Raw genomic sequence first — 19,434 nt, 5'->3', positions numbered from 1 at the left:
CTGGTAGAGGACTTAGCTGAAGTGTTAGGCAGCAACTGATTTTAAAGGAAGAACAAAGCAAGTTCTTTGCTCTGCAGATAGGGCAGAAACGGTGACGATGATTTGTAAACCAATCTGAAAATGGCTGGACATGAGGTTTTAAATGCACTGAACGGCTCTAGGATTTTGTCTTTGCCTAGAACAACTGAGCCACAAAATTGAGCTGTATTTAAAATACTCTGACGATCACAGGACACCTTCACTGCACTGGTGAATTCCTAAATTCTTTTTTAAAAAATATTTTATTAATTTATTCATATTACATCTCAATTGTTATCCCATCCCTTGTATCCTCCCATTCCTCCCTCCCTCCCATTTTCCCCTTACTCCCCTCCCCTGTGACTGTGACTGAGGGGGACCTCTTCCCCCTGTATATGGATCTCAGCTTGCACATTTGAAGGTTTTGGAGAAAGTTGGGGCCTTTTGACAGCCTGATCTCGTTGTTATTCTCTCGCTCTCATTACAAACTCCACCTGAACAAACTGGGGTACTAGAGATCCCTCTGGGCCACCTAAATTTGGAAATACAGTCTCTAGGTTCTTTTCACGTGACGTCTCATGACAAGACTCATGCTATGACAGGTCTTCTTGCCTCAAAGAAGCACAGACTGCCTTCTGTTGGCGGAGAGTTTGCCGTTCTACAATCCTTCCCCACACTTCTGCTTCCCTTCAAATGGCTTACAGACTTAGATGGGACCAGCTTTTGATCTTCAGGGCATGAAATCAAAGGTCTTCCCACCACGGTCACTTCCTGGCCCTTGTGTACTAGCCATTGTATGATTGCCCCTTCCGGTACTGTTTTGCAGTTTGAAACTTGTGGTATGAACACAACAACATCCAGACAAACATGCCGGAATGTCTGCTCCCGAACGAATGTTACATTTCAAAATAGCAGTGTCGAGTGAAACAGTTTGTCATTCTTTTTGGAGTCAGTGGAAAGAGTATCCTTTCTCACTGGGACCTCTATTTTTTTACAATTAAAAAATTACTTTATCTAATGAGTATTTTGCTTGCCTGTATGTCTGTGCTCCGTGTGCATGTCTGGTGCCAATGGGCACCAGTAAAGAGCTTTGGATCCCCTGGAACTGGAGTTACAGATGGTTGTGAGCCTCCATGTGGGTGCTGTGACTCAAAACTAGGTCCTTAAGAGGAGTCAGTGCTCTTAACCACAGAGTCATCCCTCCAGCCCCTCGACGTCCTCTTACAAATGTTCCCTCTCTACTTTTCTAAAGATTTTATTTATTTATTATTATGAATACAGTACTCTGTCCGCATGTACCCCTGCAGGCCAGAAGAGGGCGCCAGCTCTCCTCTCAGATGGCTGTGAGCCACCATGTGGTTGCTGAACTCTGGACCTCTGGAAGAGCAGTTAGTACTCTTAACCTCTGGGCCACCTCTCCAGCCCACTTTCCCCCTCTATTAAATGACTAGTAGATTTCCATCTGTTAAGTGTCTGCTGTATACCAGACATAAATAGCCATACTTTACTCTGTCTTCAGAATATCCCTGTAGCGTGCTGCAAGCCGGCTTCAGAAGTATTAAAACAGGGGGCTGGAGAGATGGCTCAGCAGTTAAGAGCACTGGCTGCTCTTCCAGAGGACCCGGGTTCAATTCCCAGCACCCACATGGCAGCTCACAACTATCTGTAACTCTTGTTCCAGGGGATCCGACACCCTCACACATTCACCAATGTACATAAAATAAAAAGAAAACCAATTAAAAAAAAGAAGAAGAAGTAATGAAACAGAAGACCGGAAGGTAGTTAGTTTGTATGAGGCAAAGGCACAGTTCATGGTTGGTAGGTGTTTAGCAGCGAGCACTGGGACACACCTCACTTCTGCTTTTTACCACCTGCTGTCTCCTAGGGGGAACTATGCTAACACTGGCCTTGAGCCATTGAGGGCTCTGAGCCAGGCAGTAATAGTGTACTCAGTAGATAACTCAGCTTTGCAGATACCGTGTGTGTGTGTGTGTGTGTGTGTGTGTGTGTGTGTGTGTGTGTGTGTGTAACAAACTAAGTAAACACCTTGACCTGTGCTAACAGGATCAGTAGATGCTAAGGTCCCTTAGGGAGAGAGAGGGGCTGGGGGGAGGGGCAGGCAGACTTTAACTGTCCTTTCATGAGCCAACTTACCTGTCCATAGATAGGTGCTGTACAGAGAGCCGTACAACAGGACAAACACCAAAATTTGTCCAACAAAATTTTTTTCTTTAACGAAATTCCATATCATCATTCCAGCACAAACAATAGACTAAAGAAAAAAAAATTATTAAAAGATTTTGTAAGTAGCTAAAAGTAAATTGTACGATTTAATACCATAACAGAAAAAAAAAAAACCTATTAATCTAATCATACCCATTAAAGTTTTATTCGTGGAAAACTATCATTCATTTAAAACTATTGCTAATCGTCAACTATTACATATTGATTTTACTAAATTTCAAGCTTTATGATTTAAAAAAACATCTTTCCATAGAGCCTTTAACAATGTACATATTAAATTAAAATAAAGACCATATTCTAAATTCTAGCCTTATCTAGTAACGATTTACATAGAAATGTCAAACGTCGTTCCATCATGACCACATGCAAAGACCTAACTGAAAGTCAGGGTTGTGAGTTCTCTTTGTTTTTCTTCTAGACAGTTCTACTCTGCAGCACAGGCTGATTTAAAACTCACAGCAACCTTCCTGCATCAGCTTTTTAAACCCTCGGACTTACAGGTGTGAGTCACCACACCCACGGAAGAGTTCGGTTTTTAATGATTCAACTGCTTGCATTTTAAAAATACAAAGCTATCACTGAGCGCCATTACTAACCTCAAGGTTGAAGACATTGCAACATATCACGTACAAGCAATAACTAATTGTACTTAAGTAATAATTGATCATATCTGCTAATCATTTTGACTTTGTAACTGAAAGAGAACTCTAACAAAGTAACCGTCTCTCCTGCGATCCACTAGCCCCAGGAGAAGCCATGCCCTAAGTGTCTATGGTCCACTAACCTGAGCGATGAGTAGATTAGTTGTGAGCATGTGCGGAAGCTGCTTGAACTTCTTACTGAAGAGGAGAATAGCCAGAGACCAGACCTTGAAGGCAAAACGTTCAAGTCATTCATGTTTCTCAGTCTTTATAAGTACTTATTAAACAGCACGTCGGAAACCTTTTTTAATGTGGGACAGGATCTCACTATGTAACATGGGCTTTGCCCTTGAACTCTGGATCCTCCTGTCCCAGCCTCCCAACGCTTAAAAGGTGACATGTGTGCCACTAGGCCTGGTCCCGTGATTAGTATTTTTAGAGAAGCCTCTTTATCCTCATTCCAGAGGAAATTTTAATGTTTCGTTGAAAGTGAAGATTATTAATATAAATTACTGTATCCAACATGAAATAAAAGGCACAGGGAGATCCCATGATTAACAAATTAGTTCTTTAAGAGCTAATGGCTTGAGCCAGGTACATTGCTGCATGCCTGTAATCCCTGCACTCAGGAGGCAGAGGCAGGCGGATCTCTGTGAGTTCGAGGCCAGCCTGATCTACAGAGTGAGTCCAGGACAGCCAGGGCTACACAGAGAAACCTTGTTTTGAAAAACCAAGGGGGAGGGGCTGGAGAGAGATGGCTCAGTGGTTAAGAGCACTGTTTGCTCTTCCAGAGGTCCTGAGTTTAATTCTCAGCAACCACATGGTGGTTCATAACCATCTATAACGAGATCTGGTGCCCTCTTCTGGCATGCAGGCAGAAAATTGTAAAATAAATAAGTAAATAAATCTATCTTTTTAAAAAAAGAATTAGTGACTTGACCATGGCCATATTCTAAGTAAGCCAACCTTCAGTGGCTAGGGTAAGACACAATGTCACAGCCAATTAATTAAGAAAGGACTTTTCTAAATTTTTCTTTTCTGATTTCTATGACACCAGCAAAGAGTCTAAATTCCAGGTAGTCTTATTTCAAACAACACATACCTCCCACACCAAGATTAATCTTTTATTCCTAGTATTTAAAAGGATTGGTTTCCTTTTCCTCCTCCTCCTCTTCTTCCTTGTCCTCCTCCTCCTCCTCTTCCTGTTCCTCCTCTTCCTCCTCCTCTCTCTTTCTTTTCTGGCTACCACTCAGAACCTAGGCCCTCATGCATGCTAAGCATATGTTCTATAGCTAAGCTACACCCCAACCCCAGGATTGAATTTCTATTCTTCCTTCATAGTGCCCACGGAAGCACGTTGGCTAAAGGTCTTCTTTTCCCTAATTGCCGATAGAAGTCGATACCCTCTCTCTCCCCAAGCTACCTTCTTATTAAAGTACATAGATTTTTCTTTCTTTCTTTCTTTTTAAAAAATTTATTTATTGTATATGAGTACTTTATCTGCAGAAGAAGGCATCAGATCACATTCTAGATGGTTGGGAGCCACCATGTGGTTGCTGGGGATTGAACTCAGGACCTCTGGAAGAGCAGGCAGTGCTCTTTGCCACTGAGGCATCTCTCCAGCCCAGATTCTCAAGAACATGTGATAGACAATGGGATTTCCTAAAATTCACATTAATCGTGCGTGTGTTTGTTGTTAGTGTACACATCCACTCTTGCGTCCGTTCCTTTTAGAAACAATGCCTCTTCCAATCCACAGCTCTGACTGGACTCAGCAGGCAATCTGACCTGTGAGGAGACGCTAGTTGCTAAAAAGCTTATATACGTGAGCTAGGAGGATCAGGTTTGAAAAGTTATTTGAAGTTCCATTTACATAAATGGTCAATCTTGATCTCAAAGACCTCTGCTGATCCTATGATTCTAAAATAGATAAATATTTGTATGATGATCATTATTTATAGGACGCTTATCTCATTATTTCAAACCTTAAAACAATCCATAGAACTAGGTGAAATAATTATACAGCTAAAAAACCCGAAGCCTAAGAGAGGTTAAGTAACGCCAAAGAGGCACATAGGTCACACGCAATAGGTCAAAGAATCAAATCCAAGTCTAAGTCATATGCCTCACCTGCTATACAACTCAAAACTCCCAATTGGAAAACAAACTTAGTTAAGTAGGAAATTGATATTACATTTCTTTCTTTCCTTCTTTCTTTCTTTCGATAGGTTGTAGTTGTCTATTTTGGTTTTTTTTTAAGAAGTATTTTTAAAAATAATTTTCTACTAGTAGTTACTGTCAACCTTGTTTTGTGGTTTCCTTTCAATTTGACACTAAAACGTACTCACCAAGGACACCAGACTGATGATACTTATATCAAAGCTAACGTTCTGAATGGCATATGCCAATGGCTTAGCGTCCATGGTGGGGAAGGTCAGTAACCAGGCAGAGACATACATGATTGGAGCAGACACAAATGTACTTATGACCATCCCTGAGGTTATCTGCAAAGTGAGGGCAAATGAAGGAGTCACAATCTTATTTGAACAACTGCTTAACAATTTAAACACCCATAATACACTAGTGCATTTTAAACTGAAAATGAAAACCAGTAAGGACATTTTAGGATCCAACATATTATCTGATGCTGGATTCTTCCTTTATAAGACATCACTCCATTAGCCTTTCTTTCTAATCTAGGTTCAATGATATGTACATACAAAAAAATACTACAAATTCTGTTGCTGACGATTGATTCTCTTCCAGGTTCTAGAAAAACACCTTTCAACTGTCTAATTAAATCTATAAACAGTTTTCTCCCACACTACTTCACAAACTATGGGGTGTATGGTAACAAATTAACAGAAAATAATTACCAAATATGACATAGATTAATGTAGTGGAAAGTTCTGGTGTCTTTAAAAACTCAGGTTATGTGAACAAATTTTTTTTAAAATCCCAGGTGTGGGATATGGCGCTGACTCAGATTGTCTGCAGCAGCAAACTATTTGCCTCCTGCAAGGTGTTTGCCAGCGAGAGACAGAGAGACAGAGACAGAGACAGAGACACAGAGACAGACAGAGAGAGAGAGGGAGACAGAGACAGACAGACAGACTGACTAACTGATAGACTGACTAACTGACTGGATTTGCCCCAACGAACCTGATGACAGGGGAACAGCAGGAAGTAGCCGAGGAGAGCTCCGCCCCTTCTCCCCACTAACATTTCTCTCCTACCTCGCGTTGGGGGTTGGAAGAGAATGGGGTGGAGAAGAGTGAAAGGAACCCAAAGTAAAAATAGAATTTTAAAAGAGGCCAACGTATTAATCAGTGGAATTGTCCCTCATATTACTTTCAGAACCCCTTAACAGTGTGCATATCATAAACAATATACACAGATACCACTAATTTAGCAACTTTCTCAGCTTATTGTGGGGTATTTCTTGTGATGGTTGAATTATAATCAATGAAATAGATTTTTCCCTCAAAATTCAAAATTACCCCTCTTGAAATAACTTTAATGCTTAAGTATAAGCACAGATGCAAACTACTTGAAACAAAACAAAGACTAATAAAAGAGCACAGGTGTTTTTGTTTGTTTGTTTTTGGTTTTTCGAGACAGGGTTTCTCTGTGTAGCCTTGGCCATCCTGGACTCATTTTGTAGACCAGGCTGGCCTCGAACTCACAGCGATCCGCCTGCCTCTGCCTCCCGAGTGCTGGGATTAAAGGCGTGCACCACCACGCCCGGCTTAGAGCACAGGTTTTAAAAGGTAGAAAAAGTGTAGAAAAATAAGATTCCTGTATTAAATAACTATGGTTATGCAGTGCTACAAAATACCTCCTTATTTACAGTGAGATGGCTCAGAAATCTCAAATTCTCATTAGGAGAGCGCTGCTTTCTGCGGTTCCCAACTTCGCTCTCCTGTTCGGCACAGCAGCCACCCCGCTTAGAGAGAAACAGTGGATACGTACAATCTCTACTTCCATGTTGAACTGTGTGGCAAAGATGGCCACTCCCGGGGCTACAGGGAAGACGCCGTAGAGAAACGCGTAATTTGCCAGGCTGGTGCGGTTCCCCACGCTGCCGCCCTCGTCCAGGAGCTCCACCATCTCTCTGCACAGAAGGGGCAGCACCAGGCTGCGGAAGGAAGAGACGCAGACCGTGCTTAGCACCGACGCCCGGCTGTGCCTGCTCATAACTGCACTGGCCAATCTGGAATTATTCTTGTTCTGCCCAGAAGGCAAAAGTATTTCCATGCCTATCTTTTTATTGCTGCTGAACTTTTTGGTTGAAAGTCAAGAATTCAGCTAGGAGCAATTTCAAGAACAATGTCCTAGAATATTTCAACCATTAGGGAATATAAAAGGGGAAATAGACTTTTACAACATTTTCTTGCAAAAAAAAAAAAAAAAAAAAAAAAAAAAAAGTAAGCACTATAATTATAGGTGCTTTCTTGCTTCCTCTATTGGTTAATTGAAATGTTAAATTTTTAAAAAAGATTGAAAATCCTAGTAATTTCTTTCAATATTTCTAAACTTTTTGGGAGAAAAAAGATGAACTTCATGGTTAAATGGTATTTAAATGGCTCAATTAACGACAACAAAGCAGCCCAATAGGATTCTGAAGAGCAGTAGAAAGTAGGCATCTTAATAATTAGTTCTTGGTATTTGTAAATAAAAAGGAAAGATCCAGCAAAGGCAACTGAAAAGGGAAGCTCTGGGGGGGAGGAGGAGGCTATTATTAGAGTCTTCACCGCCCTGTAGAGAGGACACAGCACAGTCACTAGGCTGAAAGGCTCGTCTTCAGAAGGAGCAAGCTGACACGCTCTCACAGCAGTGGCTAGAGAGGAACACTGGCATGGTGGGTGTGTGCACTGTACACTGGCATGCAAGGGCGTGCCTAGCCAAGGGCTGGCACTGGCTGTTTTCCTCACTTGCTTTCTGCCTTAGCTTCTGAGACAAGATGACTCATTGAACCTGCGTTGGCTAGGCTGGCTAGCCAGGAAGCCCCAGGGCCTCTCCACCCTCCCAGTGCTGGAATTGCAGACTCCTGCTCCTGGGTCTGGCTTTTTACATGACTGCTGCAGAACCGAACTCATGACCTCATACTTGTGCGACAAATTCTTAACAGCAACTTCCCCCGTCCTAAATTACCATTAGATGTTTGTTTAACAGACAGTTCATGCAGCTAAGGCACTGCAATTCCTTTTTGTAAATTTCAATATTTCTTTTTCTTTATGCGTGTGGGTGTACTGTCTGCTTGTATTTTTGTGTATCGTGTGCATGCAGTACCTACAGAGGCCAGAAGAGGGAGGTAGATCCCTCTGGAACTGGAGTTGCAGAGGGCTGTTAGCGACCATGTGAGCCCTGGGACTCAAACCCTTGTTGTCTGAAAGAACAGGCAATGCTCGGACATAGGTCCAGCCCCATTTTTTTTTTAAAAAAGAATCAAATATCTAATAAGAATAGAAAACCTTGAAATGTTTAATTAACGTTCAAATTACAGCATTATCATTATTGAAACATTACAGTGGAAATCCTAACTCATGTATTATGAAAAACATATTGCCACTAAAAATATTTTCTGAAATATTCATTTTTATTTATTTTGGAAATATAAATGTATAACACTGTCCTGGTCCCATGACAATTTATATATTTATAAATCAACTTTTTTTTATAAGAGTTGAATTCCATATCTAAGCTTGACCTAAGTACTTTGGGTAATATTGCAGTGTTAACTCCATGGCTGACAAGCCAAGAAGCTGAAGAACTATCAACTAAAAAGTATTTCCACCATAATGTTGTTCCAATAATGATAATATGACCAAAACTGTTTATATCGATTTACTTATATTTAGAACATACAACTAAACTCATGGTCACAATTCTTAAAAAATAATGTACATTAAAAGTTATTATTCTTAAACAATAAGATGCTTTTACTTTTTTTGATGGACTTAGAAAATCTGCAGAATTTATTTTAAAAATATGATCCAGGATGTACTATAGCTCAGTGGTAGACCAGTTACCTAGCACATAAATGGTCCTGGGTTTGATGCCCAGAAACATAAAAATTAACTAAGTACAATTTTACTGAGGCATTGAAAATATTAGATAAACTTTACACAAAAGCTGAATGTGGGGGGGGGAGCCTGAAGGAAAATCAATAATCTTTATCTTCTGACAGAAAAGTAGAAAAAATAACCTACATGGCACAGTAAGAAAATAATTTTGGGGGGCTGGAGAGATGGCTCAGAGGTTAAAAGCACTGGCTGCTCTTCCAGAGATCCTGAGTTCAATTCCCAGCAACCACATGGTGGCTCACAACTATCTGTAACGTGATCTGATGCCCTCTTCTGGCCTGCAGGTGTACATGCAGGCAGAGCCCTGTATACAGAGTAAATAAATAAATCTTTTAAAAAAAAAAAAAAAAAAAAGATGAGGAAAGAATAATTTTACAATAACCAAACAGTCCATTTCCCTTTAAATCACAACAACTATATAAGCAAGGATTAATGTTTAAAGGGAAAAATAGGTGGAATACAACCCAATGAGTTGGTTAATAGGCTTTTCTTTCTCAAACTAAAATTCCCAAGTTTAATAAGTTAAACTTACAGTTTCGCTGTGATGAGAAGAGTAAGTACAACAAATGCCGACTTCTTCAGTCGCTTTATTTTTCCTACCATTGTCAGACCAAGGTAAAACAGGGCTGATCCAGAGAAGGAATTTGCAAGTCCATCAAGAAAATTTTCCATATATACAGGGATCTTTTTATCAAGAATAAAATTGAAGGCAATGCCAACAAAGACCATAAATACGATGGGGTTCTGTAGCACACGTAGAAACCCAAGTCCCACAATCTTCACTTTATTTTGAGAAGCACTTTGAGAGTCTTTCGACTTCTGGATTTCACAGAAGATAAACCCTATAGGGTTTAACATCATAAGAGATATTGGTGCCACCAAGTAAATGTACTGGAGATATTCTGGGTACGTAGTTTGATACAGAGCTTCAACTGTAAAACAAGAATATTGGTTTTAAAATGTTACCATGGAATTATACAGATATGTATATAACATTCTCTGTGTTTGTTTACATCACTGAAAATTAATCTAAATAGTGACTAATAACCCCATTCACTTTTTTTTTTTTCATTTTTTGAGACAGGGTTTCTCTGTGTAGCCTTGGCTGTCCTGGACTTGCTTTGTAGACCAGGCTGGCCTCGAACTCACAGAGATCCGCCTGCCTCTGCCTCCCCAGTGCTGAGATTACAGTTATGTACCACCGCACCCAGCTCCATTTATTTATTTTTAGAAAGGCAATTTTTAGTAATAAAACTGACAAGGAAGAGAAACCTAACTATATTAAGTACCATCCAGTTTATAAAATAACAACCAACTTTAAATTATTTTTTTTAATAAAAACCTAACTATTTTCCCAGACAGGGGCTTAAAAATGAATCTCCAAGAAAAGAACAGAGCTGAAAGAGCCAGTTACCTACTGAAAAATGAGAAAACAAAAAGCAAAACAACAACAAAACCAGGCTGTGTGAGATTTACAAGGAAGAACGGCACATGGCAGAGCACACATGCTATATTCTGTAGGTGATTTAAGGGGCTTCTGGAGGGTGTAAGAAAAATGTGACTGGGCTGAAGAGATGGCTCAGTGGTTAAGAGCACTGGCTGCTCTTCCAGGGGTCCTGAGTTCAATTCCCAGCACCCACATAGCGGCTCACAACTGTCTTTAACTGCAGGTCTGGAGGATCTGACACCCTCTCACAGACATATACATGCAGGCAAAACACCAATGCAAATACAAATAAATCATTAAAATTTTAAAAAATTTAAAAAGAAGAACTTGACTCATATAGAAGAGGCAGGTAAGTGGTCGGTTCTTATTTCCAGCAGTTCTAGAAGGTGAAGGCTGATGGCTGGCCTGCCGCCGCCGAGCAAGGCAGCTCAAAGCTGCCGAATACACAACTTGGTCTTCAGGCTTGATTTGGACCCAGAACTTGAGCCTATCCAACTGGAAGTATAAAAAGCTCATTCATAATGGATGTGAAGTGGAGAAATAAAAGACAAAATGAACTGCTGGAATCATTCCAAGGAGAGAGGCAATCGTGTGAAAATAATGGAGATCAAGTTTCTTAATTTACATTAGGGTAAGGTGACACAGGTCAGAAAATATTTGTTTACCTACTCGGGATTCGTAAGTTCAGCTTGTGTCAGACATGTGTCCCGCTAAAGTTATGCAAAGAGTTATATAACCTCAGAACTTCACCTTATCTCATTAGCTGCTCTTCCTTTTTATAAGATTCAAATCATTTTTTTTTTCTCTCAGCTAAGGACACACACACAAAGGTCTAGAATATCTCCAAGATAGAGCAGAGGTTAAAACACATTTGATTGCATAACACTTTAATTCTCTTAACCGATCTCTAAATCAGATATGCTGGCTTTATGACTTGGTGGCTGTAGCTCATGTTTTCTGATGCTTGTTTACGTAAGAAGCAGCATCTTGATAATTATTCTTAGGTATTCCATCTCTAAGATGCCTACTACTTAACGTTTGGTCTTTGTTGTTTGGTTGTTGTTGTTGCTGTTGTTTGGTTTTGGCTTTTCATGACAGGGTTTGTCCTGGACTTGCTTTGTAGACCAGGCTGGCCTCGAACTCACAGAGATCCTCCTGCCTCTGCCTCCCCAAGTGCTGAGATTACAGGTGTGTGCCACCACGCCTGGCCCACCTAAGTGTTTTAAGTGGAATTTCTATTTGGGGAACGCCTAGTGTTTTCAGACTGGTTTTAAGAATTTTTCCTAAGTGGCCGCAATGCACTACAAAGGTGTTTTCCGTGGCAACCTTCATCTCCAATTCCACACTGTACTTGAAGCCCTTATATTGACTGATGGCTTGTGTCTAGAAATGTCCCTTCTTGTCAATTAGTGATAATTATTACATAACGGACACACACAGGACACAGACACACACACACAGGACACAGACACACACACACAGACACACACACACACACACACACACACACACACACACACTGTCTCTGTCTCATTTAATGCAAATCTGAGCAACAGTTTTCCAAGGCTATGGTTAGGCAGTCATTGAATCCTGCAGCATGCCCCATTCTTGCTTTGGCTTGCTACGTGCCCAGGTATCCAAGGGTAGCAAGAATGGTAGGCAGAGTGCCATGAGACAGTGTCAAAGAAAAAGAGACCACAACCCACATCATCTTTTACAGTAAATTACTTTTCTGTCTTACTAGTGATTGTAAGCTTAGTGTACCTAATTTATTCATTAAACCTGATTATAGGCAAGTATGTATAAGACAAAATTTATTATATATGTAATATATGTGCATATGTATATGTAATTAAGAATCTCTTCACTCAGGATTTTGAGGCAAGGAACGGCTGCTGGGAGTTTAAGGTCTAATATCTATAGGACTCAGAAGGGGGGTCTTGAAACAGTCTCCTGTCAGATGTGGGAAACTGCTGGCCTTCCTTCCTTTATAAGGTCTTTTGTATATTTTCCTCCTGGTTCTTACTCCTATTAGGTAAAAATCTGAAAATTAGGTTACTTAGTGTATAAACTAACCAGAGTTCCTTTGTGTTTTCCCAACCATTCCCTTTATCCATATTATTAGTGCTGAAGAGTAGCATCTAAATCACAGCTATTCAAAACCAAAACTTTCACAAATTAGCATTTTTTAGCATTTCTGCCGCTCACTGGAACAGCTCTTGTGGCTTTCTCTTAACGAGCACAGCCAGTCCCCATAACTGTCCTCTTCCTCTTTCTCCAACACATCCTTTACCGCTCCTTAAAGCAAGCAATCGTATCACAGTTGCAACGGGCAAACACTACGCTCGTAACTATCCGCCCCACTTGCTCATCATGTCTCCACTCTCTGACTTACTTGTTCCTTACTGAAGCTTGCCTCGTATTTGAGGCCAGTCTCTTGGATTCCTTCTACCAAGTCTTCAACCTACACCATTAAATCTCACCCCCTCTATAGTACTAGAATACTTTATTTAGTATCAATACCATCTCAAGAGACCGAAGGCATTATTTTATAATCCACAGGCCCCACCCAACACAGTGATGGACGAATCTGATGAACAGGACTAACTGACACATCAATGAACGCTGAGGGCTTCAGATATAGTAAAAATGCATTTTGTATCACACAATAATTTATATCTGCTATTGGTTAAACTACCTCTTTTATGATCCATATTTTACTTTAAAAATTATCACCTAAATTAGGCTCTTTTGATGTGTGCGTGTGTGTGTATGTGTGTGTGTGTGTGTGTGTGTGTGTGTGTGTGTGTACACATCCACATGTAGGTGGAGGCCAGAGGTGATATTGAGTGTCTTTTTTAATCACTCCCCACCTTTCTCTTTAAACAGAGTCTCTCACTGTACCTGGCACTCTCTCTCTAGTTCAGCTGGACAGCTGGCCTGTGAACTCTAGGGCTCTTTGTCTCTACCTCCCCAGAACTGGGGGCTTGAGTTCAACCCAGCTCATGCTTACAAAGCAAACACTTTGCCAACCAAGTCATCACCCTAGTTCCTTATTTTGTTTTGTTTTTTTGATACTGAATCTCACCCTGTAGTCTATACCGGCTTTGAAATGCCAGCCGTCCTCCTGCTTCAGCTTATAAATTTCTTTTAAACTGGACAATAAAACCATATGTGCTATATATATGCATGTCATTTTGAAATGTAAACATTTTGAAGTGGTTAAATTAAGCTCACCAGCATACATACTTTCTTATGTATTTTTTATGATGTTCTTATCCGTATTCTCTATATTGTATAATAGCTCTCTCGAACTTATTCCTCCTATCTAACTGAAATCTCACTTTTTTTTTTTCCTTTTTACACACTGTGAATATTTATAATGCAGGTTACAATTAGAGCCTTTGAACTCAGCTGAGTGAGTACACAAGGGCAAAAGAAGTAACATCTAGTAGGAGAGCAAATAATTGTGATTAAATAAATACTTATTAAATTACTAGAGAAAGGGGATTCAATGTGGGAATTTTAGTCTCTTTCGCCACTCATTTCCATAACAACTTAATGCTTCATCTTTATGAATTCACAGTGCTTTCCTTTTGCTAGCAATCTGAAGACAATCTTTCCAGTCAAACAGGAAAATACACATGAATACAATGACCTATAGCAACTAAAATTAGATTTATAATCACGACATCAACTATTAAGTCCTAATTAATTAATGATCATAAATAAGGCTCTGAGAGGGCGGGGGAATCCCATTATGAGGAGTTATTATATAGCTTGGAAGAACTCAGGTAAAATTAGCCACCCACTGTGACTCCTATTTTGATTTCTGCAGGGTTTCAATCTCTAGCAAATAACACAAAGACCCTGACAAGATCATTCCATTATTTAATGGCATATAGTTAAATGCTTCATCTCTTTTCTGTTTACAGCTCAAGCACTAGAGCATAATTATGATTAGTCAGGGTACTTATGCTATCAGCATTGTTTGAAGAATAAATTATAGGACTTAACTATGGCCTATTAGTATCTTTTAATGACAGAGGCAGGGAGCCCTTCTGATCTGCCGAAGTCGGCATTTCACCTTGGTAGAATCTTGGTTTCTCCTAACACCTGGATTTTTTAAAGTACCTTTGAGAAGAGTTGTCCTAAAAGACAGTAAACTCTTTTTAGTCTGCAATCTGCTTGGACTTTAATGTACTATATAATGTTGTATCACACAGTGATATATTACACAGTAATATGGCATTGTTTATTTTCTATATAATACAGTCATAGTATATAGAAAAGATGCGCAGCCATCTTTTTTCTTTATTCACGAACTTCTCTGCATGCCAGCATTTCCCAAGCCACCTGAAAACCGGGCAGATGAGGAGTCAGTGCAGCCTTAAGAAGGGTATTTCCTCTAACTCATTGTCAGTACGCCTCCATGAGCACGGCTGTGGGAATTCCTAGGAGAGGTTTGTGAAACAGACTAAAAGGTCTCTCTGACAACGGTCTCCTCTGCTCACCATGCTCACCAGAGGAAGGCAGATGGACACAGACAGCACTAGCAGACACCCCGCTGGGGAGCAGACACATGGCATGTTCCGAATCACACCTTCCATTTTATAAGCAGATGAGAAAGCTGTCTATATGACTGGTTTTTAATAATGCTATAGCCTACAGCCTGGTGCTACATGAGTTATTTTCTGGGAGTAAAACAAACAGGAAAAAGTATACTCCCAAATCACCAACCCACTCATCAAGGAAATTTGGGTTGCTATAATGCTAGGAACCTGGTTATTACCAATTTACTGATATAACATGGAATGTAAGAACAACTGATAAAAATAATGGCTTGGTATTTATATTTAATTTGGAAAGTGCCTTAATAGGAAAAGTAATTTATCCAATAGCTTTTTCCTACTTCTGTTTTCCCCCCTGTACCTTTGTGGGTTCCTACGTCTTTGTGTGCAGCCAGAGGTGGCAGGGGGTGTCTGCATCTCCCATCTCCATCTCCGTCCACTTTATTTGGGAGACAAGTTTCTCACTGGACCTGGAGCTTGATTCAGTTAGGCCAACTGACCAGTGAGCTCCAGGCCCCACCTCCCCAGCTCTCAGGGTTATAGCTAGGAAAGGCCCACCTGGCTCTTTCTTCCTTCAAGCTGGTAAGGAAAGGATTTTATTAAGGGCCAGGAAACATGCACATAAAGCCAGTGCACAGAGTACTAGACCTTTAACAAAGCAGAGGAGAGCCTTGGGAGGGTCAAGCCCTCAGGCCTGGCCTTTGTGTGGGTGCTGGGGTTTGAACTCAGATCCTCTCGCCGTTGCAGCAAACACTTACTAAACCACCACCCTGCTCCCACTCGAACATATTTTAAGGACAAAACCATCTGATTCCATCTGAAACTACTGAATTACAAAGGCTGGCTGGGCCTTCTAAGATGAGCTTAGCCTGTTATGCAACTGTGTGACATAGAAGAGTGCCTGGGATTTGGAACCAGAGCACCTAGACCTGGGTCTCAGGCACATGTTAGCTGTGTGACCCAGGTAAAGCTGGGTCTCAGGTACATGTTAGCTGTGTGACCCGGGTAAAACAATCCCGTAACCCAGTCCCCTGACTTGAAAGTGATAATATCTGCCCTATTCAAATAATAAAGTCCCCTGTAGACTATCAAGTTACAAATAGTACTTCTCTTTATGAGCTCATTAGTTTATATAAAAGTGTGAAACTATGTACTTCTAGTTCATGTCTGAAATAAGGACAATATTTATTAAATACTTAGCACTATGGCGATGAGCCACTTGTGGAGTCTTTATACTACAAACCTTCGCCCGGACTACGTTCTTAGTTCTCTCAAGGAGATGGACAAACATTGACCTCTGCTGTGTAATTAGGATTTAAAGTTCAGTAACTGTAAAGGCCTACGTACAGAACTCCTATTTCCAGACTAGTTACCTAAGGGCCTTGTTTCCCTCCCTCTTCAGTCTCTGGCTTTACACGGTGTTATTTGATTTCTTTGGTGTTTTTCATGGCTAAGGTGGGAAATGGGGAGAAAGCACAGTTCGCTGCACCCTTTTTGGTGAGGGTGGTGAAATGACTTGTGGAGAGGAGGATGGGGAAAAAAAAATGACGGAGGCCTGAGAGTTCATGGTAGGTTTCAACTATACAATTTAGCATCCCAGTGGATCTCTGCTCCCACTGTATGCCATCAGAGGAGGAGCCTGGACTAGATACTCTGCCACAGCGCCATCCCATCATCCCTGCCTCTTACTTAGTCTTCTGGCCCCTGCTAGCATTTGATAGGAGATTAGTTTCAATCTTACAACTTTATTTTGTCATTCCGATAGGGATGCAGTCTGCTTGAGAACTTTGCTCACAGGGCTGGGCCCAGCAGCTGGCTCCATCACAGGCATGTAACACGCTCTCATAAGTAAACGAATGGATACAGGCACAGGAGGCCCAATGCTGTGGTAAAAATCCACACAACTTGCATTTTTAAGTGCTAAGAAGTGGTTTCTGGGAATGGTGGTATATTCTGAAAAGCAGAATATATTACCTATCAAGAAACCTCAGCATCCCAAATTAGTGTGTTTCTAGTTTTAGAAGAAAATACAAAATTAGGCTGTGTACAGCAGTACACTTCTGACCTCAAACGAGAATTTAACGTCAACATAAATACACTGAAAACTCAAATAACAAGCTCACAAATAAATTCTAATGTCAGAATTATCTATATATTCTAGAGCACAGGAACAAGAATGGTGTGGAAAAACCACTCATAAATTCCCACTGCTGGCATGTGATGGTGACTTTCATTGAGACATAGATTTTTTTTTTTTTTTTGGAGACACCTTTTTTTTTTAATCAGAATGTAGTCCCTTCTAGAAATTAGATGTCTTTACATGAGCTAAGTGAGAAGAGTGAGAATACTATAGAAAGATTACCCACTAAGGTATTAGGATATGGCCATTTATTTTAGGTAGATAATTAAGTGATCCTTAAACGCTGAAATTAAAGGGGAAAAAGTATGCTAATTTAAGAAAAAATGATGGGCGAGTGGAGAGGGTCTAGGAGGAGTTGGGGGGGGTGGAAACTATAATCAGAATATATTGTGTGAAAAAACGTTTTTTTCCAATTAAAACAATGAATGGTGCCAGGTGAGGTGGAGCACGCCTATAATCCCAGCACTCTAAAGGCAGAGGCAGGCGGATCTCTGTGAGTTCAAAGCCAGCCTGGTCTACTAGGTGAGTCGAGGACAGCCAAGGCTACACAGGGAAACCCTGCCTCAAAAAACAAAAAACAAATAAACAAACACACACACACACACACACACACACAATGAATGATTTCTTAGAGACAAGAATATGTCACTAACGAATGCTTAGATAAATCAAAAGTTTATGCTACCACATAAAACACTTGAATTTTTTTTAACTGAAGAAGAAAAACAACTTACCTATAGGGTATCCCAGTGCAAAGTCATTACTTTGTGTAGCAAAAATAGGGAAGAGTCCAGCTTTGCTAAATCGACTCTCGGGACTGGCAACCAATAAGGTTAACACACATACAGTGAAAAATACAGAGGCTTTGCCAATTAAGATACTATATAGAAAAGCCCAATCCACATTGGAAAAGTTAAGCACGACCATGTTTTTGAATAATAAAGCTGGAAGGGCAAATCTGGAGACGAAATTTCCCAGTCCTTTGGCCTGGGTTGATGTTATGATGTTGGCCCTCCCTGCTATGTAGCCACAGAGGACTATGCCAAAGCATTCTAGCAAGGCTGGGAAAAGCCTCGTTATTGACATTGAAGGTGGCTCATTGGTGGAATTAAATCCATGAGTCAACGTTGCAGACAAAGTCTCATTCATATTAACAGCAAGAGTTGAGTTCTCTGTTGAGATATAAGAATCCATTTTCCTTCTCAATTCCACCTCCAAACTGGTCTCTGAAAAAGAAAGAAAGAAAGAAAGAAAGAAAGAAAGAAAGAAAGAAAGAAAGAAAATTCAGTTTTATGACCAAGCAGAGCTCAGACTGAAATGGACCACAGCAAACCTGGGCTTATTTACATATTAAATGGCTAAATAACTACTCTCTTCAGAGACCACCAGGGAGGGAACACAATGGAAAAGAAGTAGAAGAGGCGATTCACACACAAAGGGCAGGTCAGTTCAAAATATTTACGCTACTATTCTATTTTTGGTGTCAGACATAAGTAAAATAAGGCCCATCAACGTTACAGCTGCAGTGATGCGCTGTGGTTCTCTGCAGGGATCCACAATCCACCTCCATCTACCCGGACGAGAGGAGAAAGGCCCACGGGGTGCAAAGGCCTGGAAACATCCTAAGTTCTGAGGGATAGGCGGAGGAGACCCATGCAGCCTGTGGTCATGCTGTTGCGTGAGGGAGAATCACAGCAGGGTGTTACTTACCAACGCTGAACCCCAAACTTATGCTTCACTTTCTCATCCGTGAAGTGGCAATGTCAGTATGTACTTCAAACAGAGTCCTTACGGTATCATCACAGCCGGCACACAGGAATCACGTAACCAAACTGAGCGTCACTTTGGTAGAGTATGAGGGAGTCTGTGGGAGAAAAAAGTGATGAAAAACGTCATTCTACCAGCTTCCTCTTAGCTCCTTTTATGTCAGCTCACACTGGCCAACGGTCCCTTAGTGCCATAGGCGGCTTTGCACATGGAGTTCACTCTACTATGTCCTGTGCCATTTGCACTGCCCACATGATTAGCACTTACCCATCTACCAAATGCAACCACAGGGCTCAGGAACCATCTCATCAGGTGAAGTTTTTTTTAATCACACAGTTAGGCACGATTCTTTCACAAATAACACCAGGCTCCTTCCCCCTAGTCTACTTGCCTCAGTTTGTGCAACCCAATGCCTTAAGATAACTGACTTATGCCTGTCTCCTTTGCCTACCTTTAAATGTCACAGAAGCAAAGACGGCGCATGTCTTTGCACGCTCTTGTGTCCTTAATATTTAGCACA

The 19,434-nt window shown here is 40.7% G+C and overlaps 1 protein-coding gene across 1 annotated transcript in view; it reads right to left on the bottom strand.

Annotated features, from left to right (window-relative positions):
- Positions 1 to 19,234, bottom strand: part of Gpr155 (G protein-coupled receptor 155) — a 39,195-nt gene extending 19,961 nt beyond the window's left edge. Inside the window, exons 1-7 of the mRNA XM_051166203.1 lie at positions 18,858 to 19,234; positions 17,882 to 18,373; positions 9,522 to 9,921; positions 6,876 to 7,041; positions 5,252 to 5,407; positions 3,047 to 3,130; positions 2,173 to 2,290 (exon numbers count right to left, since the gene is read on the bottom strand). Of these exons, the coding sequence (XP_051022160.1) occupies positions 2,173 to 2,290; positions 3,047 to 3,130; positions 5,252 to 5,407; positions 6,876 to 7,041; positions 9,522 to 9,921; positions 17,882 to 18,341 (1,384 nt within the window). The 5' untranslated portion in view covers positions 18,342 to 18,373; positions 18,858 to 19,234. The remainder of the gene's footprint in view (positions 1 to 2,172; positions 2,291 to 3,046; positions 3,131 to 5,251; positions 5,408 to 6,875; positions 7,042 to 9,521; positions 9,922 to 17,881; positions 18,374 to 18,857) is intronic.
- Between the last annotated feature and the right edge of the window lie 200 nt (positions 19,235 to 19,434).

This window comes from Acomys russatus, chromosome 24 (genome assembly GCF_903995435.1).
Source record: "Acomys russatus chromosome 24, mAcoRus1.1, whole genome shotgun sequence".
NCBI lineage: Eukaryota > Metazoa > Chordata > Mammalia > Rodentia > Muridae > Acomys > Acomys russatus.
Note: the sequence above shows the minus strand (reverse complement) of the source record. Positions and strands in the feature narration are given on the sequence as shown.